Source organism: Myotis lucifugus, unplaced genomic scaffold (genome assembly GCF_000147115.1).
Source record: "Myotis lucifugus unplaced genomic scaffold, Myoluc2.0 scaffold_175, whole genome shotgun sequence".
Taxonomy (NCBI): Eukaryota; Metazoa; Chordata; class Mammalia; order Chiroptera; family Vespertilionidae; genus Myotis; species Myotis lucifugus.
The window spans coordinates 957,875-964,820 of NW_005871223.1; the positions used below are offsets into that span (position 1 = coordinate 957,875).

Below are 6,946 nucleotides of genomic sequence, written 5' to 3' on the forward strand. Positions count from 1 at the left end.
AAAGATTAAATGAATGAATACATGAAGAGTGCTTATGCTCAATGCCTGGGTATAGAAAGCATACGATTAATGGTAGCTATTACTGTCAGCGATTGTTCCTAAGTTCGTTTGCTGTATTATGGTTCTTATTAAGTTGTACTAAATGTACATCTGTCTTCTCCCTTTAACTGTAGTTTCTAGCCCCGGCTGGTGTGGCTCAGTTGCACATGGTCCAACCAAAAGGTTGTTGATTTGAATCCTGGTCGGGCACATGCCCAGGTTGTGGGCTTGATCCCTGGTAAGAGGCATGCAGGAGGCAGCCGATGGATGTTATGCTCTCACATTAATGTTTCTCTCTCTCTCTCTAAAAATCAGTAAACTATTAAAAATACCCCCCCCCAAATCTATGGCTTTTAGGAATTAACATATATTTTCTTCATTGAATCCCTGGTACCATCCATTGTGTTTGGCACACAGTAAGTTCTCACTAATGTCAAAAAAATTATATTAAGTTCGAGTACACATATGTTCATATAGTTGTTTATGAATTTTAAAATTATAGCCACCTTTTGGTAGATTTAATTAGGTATGCATTTTTAAAAGCAATTATAAATAAGTCATCTTGTATGGAAAAAAAAACCCAAGGGCCTTCAAAAAGGACCTAACCTATGTTTCACACATATCTTTTATATATAGAAGGACACTCCTAGCTATCCTGTTATCTCTTACTGATATATCATAACCCTAGTTCTTTTTTTAAAATTTATCTTTACTGTTGAAAGTATTACAGTGTCTTTTTTTTTTTTTTACCCCACTGACCCCTCCACTGCACCTCAGGCCTTCACCACACTACTGTCTGTGTCCATGGGTCATGCATATATGCATATAAATTCTTTGGTTAATCTCTCCCCACCCACTTCCACCTCCCTCTGAGATTCGTCAGGCCATAACCCTAATTCTTAACAAGAGCTTTATTATTTTCCAGTACAAATGTAGCCAAAATGAAGCTTTTCTATAGCCACAGGCCTGGAAACCTACCAAGAGTCACTTCAGGTTCTAGAACTTTCTCCTAATAAAAGTTTATGAGTTAAATTTTCTTATTGGCCCAACAAACTTAGAATCCTCATGCACTCATTTCAGAAGAGAAATATTATTACAATTGTGGTTAATCTCCCAAAGTCCTAAGTGTTCGGGAGACAATCCCTTCTTGAGAAGGGGACAGGACGAGGACCCCCACGCACCCTAAATTGATACGCTCCACATTGGGCGGGATGCTGTCTGGGATGGCGGTCAGGTACCGAAATGTGCAATGCACCTCTGTGGGCACGTAGCAGGCACAGCGGCGAGGACAGGCGCTGCCCCCGGGCGTGGCCACCAGGCAGATCACGGCGAAGGGAACCAGCAAGCAGGCGATTCCTCCGCCTTTCACTTTCATTCTGAAAAACATCACAGCTCGGAGTTGTAACTATGGTTTGAGCAAAGGCCCAGTATAACCACACACAGTGACTCTGGTACCCTCAGAGGCCTTCCTGCAGGGTCCTTAGTGGCCAGTTCTGTTTATAACTGTTATGGTGGAACTCACTCTGTCCAAAGCCACAGTGTGTGCTGGCCTCCCTTGGAGCTCTGTGATCAAGTGGCATTTTACTGTTGTGAAAATTCCTTCGTAGCTTTTCACTTGTTCATAAAATGCAGCAACCCCTATTACTTAAGGATGCATTGAAAAGACAAAAATTAATACCATACTAAAATATTGTGACAACTGAAGTACATAAGGCTTAGTTTCCTGTTTCTACATTAGCTTTTTGGACTAACTTTAACCCTTTGAGTGCCAACCAATATCCTAGGAACTATCCTAAAATTGCCAAGGCATTTTGCTGATTTTACAGCAGTTTAGGAAAAAAATTATGAATCGCAAGTAAATGAAGTTACATATTCGAAAACTTAAGGAAACCTTTACTACATTGACATATTTAGCAATATCATCATCACTAATAAAAGCAGACTTAGAACTGGATGCCATTTCGAAGCTTTGATAGCGCTCCCGGCACTTTTGGCGAAAGACAGGCGCGCAATCGTGCTCCCTGGCACCCTAGGGGTTAAAATCTGGTCCTAAAACTAATACATGTGTATGATAGAACATTTGGAAGCTGTAAAGAAGTAGAAAAAAATTAAAATTCTTGCCCTGCCTGGTTTGGCTCAGTAGATAGAACATCGGCCAGAGGAGTGAAGGGTCTTGGGTTCAATTCCGGTCAAGGACAGGTACCTTGGTTGCAGGCTGGATCTTCGGCCCCAATTGGAGTGCATGTGGGACATAAACAATCAATGTGTCTCTCTCACATCGATGTTTCTCTCTCTGTGTCTCTCCTCCTCTCTTCCACTCTCTCTAAAAATCAATGGAAAAATATCCTCGGGTAAGAATTAAAAATTTTTTAAATTACTTATATTCCCACCACCCAAATATAATCATTAACATTTTGCTGGATACCCTCCAACCTTGTATATATATTGTGTATATGTTCCCATGTATGTGTGTGTATCAAACTAAATTTTGTAACACTTTTTATCACTAAATGTATAATACAGGTTGGGGCAAAAGTAGGTTTACAGTGTGCATATGTGAAACACAGAGTTTATCCTTGCATTATCATTTATTATTGTACTAGAGGCCCAGTGCATGAAATTCATGCACGGGGGTGGGGGTGTCCCTCAGCCCAGCCTGCACCCTCTCACAATCCAGGACTGCTGGCTCACAACTGCTCGCCTGCCTGCCAGCCTGATCACCCCCTAACCACTCCCCTGCCAGCCTGATCAATGCCTAACTGATCCCCTGCCAGCCTGGTCGCCCCTAACTGCCCTCCCCTGCAGGCCTGGTCCCCCCCAACTCCCCTCCCCTGTGGCCATCTTGTGGCAGCCATCTTGTGCCCACATGGGGGTGGCCATCTTGTTCGAGGGTGTGACGGTCAATTTGTATATTACATCTTTGTTATATAGTATTATTTTCTATATGAACAACTGTAAACCTACTTTTGTCCAATCTTGTATTATGTTTTCATTTTATAAACCTCCCTCAAGAACATTTTTATGAGATGTAATAATCCACTGGAACGGTAAATAAATCTATTTCTAATGTGTCCTTAAACCTTGCCAAAAAAGGCACGTTGCACATTGCCAAATAATGACCGTAAGCAATAGTGACTGGCTGGGCAGGTGTGAGCCTGGCCCGGGCATTGCGTGGCCATGCTGCCCCCCAAAAGGCATGATGCTGTCTGCTTTTGCTCTGCTTAGAACATCCCTCTGCTGTTTCCTTGTTTCCTTCTCCTCCTCATGTGAGCCATGGGAGTGGGGGAGCATAACCAGGGAAGAAATATTAGTATGCTCAGCTTGTTGGAAAATGTTATCTGTAACCCACATGTGGGGAGAGCCCAGGAATCCAAACCTTATTTTCTCCTGAAATTCAAAACATGCAGGGTTGCAATAAAATCTTTATAATGCTTTTCTAAGAAATGTGACCTTCACAATATAAAATCTCAGAGTTCCTTAGAATAGAATTATTTCTTTTGGATTCTATCAGCAACTACCCTTTAGCCATAAACTATGCTAGAAACAACATGGATGTTACATTACTTTATCTTCCTATAGATTTAAAGATAATGGAATCAGTAGAATGAAGCCCAAATTAAAATTTAATATAGGACTAATCTCACCACCACTTTTGTCACTGGGACCATCTGGTTACAATACTTATAAACAACTGTGTCTGACAGGAGGCAAAATTTCCATCTTCTTTTCCTTAGATGAACACAGAAAGGAACAGCAGGAGGCAGGTAATTCTCTTGCTCAGCTAGATCACAGAAGTTGGTGTGCCCACATATGAGCTATTTCAAAGAGGATCAAAATTCTAAGAGAACATGACTTGTGGATCCACAAAGTTCAACCTGACGATATAGGTAATGAAACTGAAGTGGACAATACCTGAGCTCTTCTTTTCTGGTTCTGAATCCTCTCCTGTCACAGGCGTTGACAGAAAATCTTCCCGGGAAATGGAGAATTATGTCCAAACCTGAGGGAGGTTTGCTCCCAAGTGAAGGAGTGTCTTCAACTTTCTGACTGGCAGCTCAGGAGCAATGCTCTGGAGGGACCTGCAGGCACTCCCGCACTTCAGAGACTGCAGGCTTCCTTCAGGATAACTTGTTACAGAAACAAAAGGCAGGGGAAGTGGTTTTTAAATGTCCTTGCTCCTCCCTCAGCAGTGTGCTTTAATTCTCCTTGCAGCTGTCACTTAAATGGAACTAATCCTATCACTCCATTTTACCCCCAGGTCCCAGGAGTTTCTCCTTAATTCATCTTTTTTGGACAAACCTGTCATCTGTGAAGCAATAAGGATCTCCACCTACTGATGAATCTGCTCAGAGTGTGCCTTTTGCCCGGCATCAGTCATTTGAAAAAGTGACTTTGCCCACTTTTCTTTAATCCTCCTCCCTCTTCAGTGCTTCCTCCCATCCCTGACCCTCACTGCTCCCACCCCGCGGGGCAGCACGACTCCCTACGTTCCCACGCCGAGATCCTCGCAGCCTGTCTGTCCCCCTTCCCGGGAAAGGAGTGGCTGAGCGCTCACCTCTGCACAGGGCACCACATGGGCTGGCGCTGTCCGCAGTGTCTGCCGCTCAGCCGCTTGGGTCGCAGGGACTTCCCAAATCGAGGGAAGAGGCGGGGCTGGAGGGCGGTGACGTTGACTGGTGTGTCTGGGGACTCCGCCAGGGCTCCTTGGCACAGGGATGAATAATAAGCCATGAATATTTCTGAGAGCGCGGTTCGTGCTTGCCTCTGTCCATCTCCCTCTCATGTCCAATTCCCGGGATTTCTCAGGCTGACCGGGCGGTGGCAGGGCGTCTCAGTGGGGGCGCGCCCACACCCACCTTGTTTTCCTCCACCTGTTGACAGAGGGGTCTTTTGGGTTTGCTTTAATCATCACGGGCTGTCCTTGGTTCTGTGGCTCCCCGAAGTTCTTTTTTATTTAAAGTTGAATTTATTGGGGTGACATCGGTTAATAAGATTATATGGGTTTCGGCTGTATAATTCTATAATACATCATCTGCATATTGATTGTATTATGTGTTCAACACCTCAAATCAAGTCTCCTTCCATCACCATTTATCCCCCCTTTACCCTCTTCTACTTCTCCCCACCCCCTTTCTTTCCAGTAATCACCATATTATCTGTGTCTATGAGTTTTGTTTTGTTTTTGCTTAATCCCTTTACCTTTTTCATCCAGCTCCTAACCCCATCCCCTTTGACAGCTGTCAGTCTACTCTGTATATATGAATTTATTTCTATTTTGTCTGTTATTTTATTTTGTTCATTATATCCCACATGTAATTTAAATTATATGGTATTTGTCTTTCTCTGACTAGATTATTTCATTTAGCATAATAATCTCCAGGTCCATCCATGCCGTTGCAAAGGGTAAGAGTTCCTTCCTTTTGATGACCAAGCTAGTATTCCATGATGTAAATGTACCACAGCTTTTTTACCCACTCGTCTACTGATGGGCATTTGGGCTGCTTCCAAGTCTTGGCTATTGTAAATAATGCTACAATGAACATAAGGATGCATATATTCTTTTAAATTAGTGTTTCGGATTTCTTGGAATATATTCCCAGAAGTGGAGTTGCTGGGTGATAAGGTAGTTCAATTTTTAATTTTTTGAGGAAACTCCATACTGTTTTCCATAGTGGCTGTACCAGTCTGCATTCCCATCAACAGTGCATGAGGGTTCCCTTTTCTCCACATCCTCGCCAGTACTTGTCGTTTGCTGATCTATTGATGATGGCCCTTCTGGCAGGTGTGAAGTGATATCTCATTGTGGTTTTAATTTGCATCTCTCTGATTAATGATGTTGAGCATCTTTTCATGTCTATTGGATATCTTTATGTCCTCTTTGCAGAAATGTCTAATTGGGTTGTTCAGTTATTATTTTGGTGTTGAGTTTGTAAGTTCTTTCTAACTTTCTTGAAGTTCTTTCTGCAGTTTAGATTTTTCTGTTTGGCCCAATTGGAGAAACCTCTCTTCTGAAAGTGATTATCAGAGAACTGGATATAAATGCTATTGTTTCTGTTTGGGTAGCATTTCCTGGCCTCATCTCCACCCCCACCATCCAGGAAGATAGCCTACAGAATCGCCCCTAGCAACTCAATCCTGGTGCAATTGCAGACAGGGTTCCCCATATTTTGACTCATAACACTTAATTAATGTAATTAAAATGACCTTTTACTCCCTCTAGTTGTACTGCAGTTAAGCTTTTGATGAGAATTTGGAACAAATGTTTTAGGGCAGTGGTTTGCAAGGGGTGGTCCTGGGACCAGCAACATCAGTATCACCCTGAACTTTGTTAAAAATACCAATTCTCTGGCTCTGTCCCAGACCCACTGAATCAGAAATTGCAGGGGTGGGTTTAGGGGTCTATGTATTAATAAGCCTTCCAGATGATTTCCATGCAGCCACATTTTGAGAATTGCTGGCTTAGGGAAATAATTTCTTATAATGAAAACAGCTCATACTAGTATTTATTGAGGTTTTACTCTGTGGCAATACTATTATAAGCATTTTACAAATGCCAACTCATTGAAACTTTACAGCACCACCTGAAAACCATTTACAGGTGAGGCACATAAAGGTAAGTGACTGATGTGTCTGGGAACTCCACGAGGGCTCTGAAGCTTGTAGGTAGAGAGCCAACGTGGATTCAAACCCAGGCGGTCTGAAACCACAGACTGAACATTTAACCCAGAGCTGTGGATGCTTCATTTGGCCAAACATTGGGAATGTCTCCTATCCAGTGGCTAGGCATCCGAGTGATTTACTAGTACAGTTAGTAATAAGGATGTGGGTACCAAGGTAGATATAGAATCAGGGACTCAGAGTTACAAGTAACTCTAGAACATGTGTGATAAGAACATGCTCTTTAGCT

General features: G+C 42.7%; 1 protein-coding gene across 1 annotated transcript in view; it reads right to left on the reverse strand.

The window, feature by feature from the left end:
- Nucleotides 1–4,083, reverse strand: part of IGSF10 (immunoglobulin superfamily member 10) — a 31,375-nt gene extending 27,292 nt beyond the window's left edge. Inside the window, exons 1-3 of the mRNA XM_006096319.3 lie at nucleotides 3,952–4,083; nucleotides 2,243–2,362; nucleotides 1,221–1,415 (exon numbers count right to left, since the gene is read on the reverse strand). Of these exons, the coding sequence (XP_006096381.2) occupies nucleotides 1,221–1,415; nucleotides 2,243–2,292 (245 nt within the window). The 5' untranslated portion in view covers nucleotides 2,293–2,362; nucleotides 3,952–4,083. The remainder of the gene's footprint in view (nucleotides 1–1,220; nucleotides 1,416–2,242; nucleotides 2,363–3,951) is intronic.
- Between the last annotated feature and the right edge of the window lie 2,863 nt (nucleotides 4,084–6,946).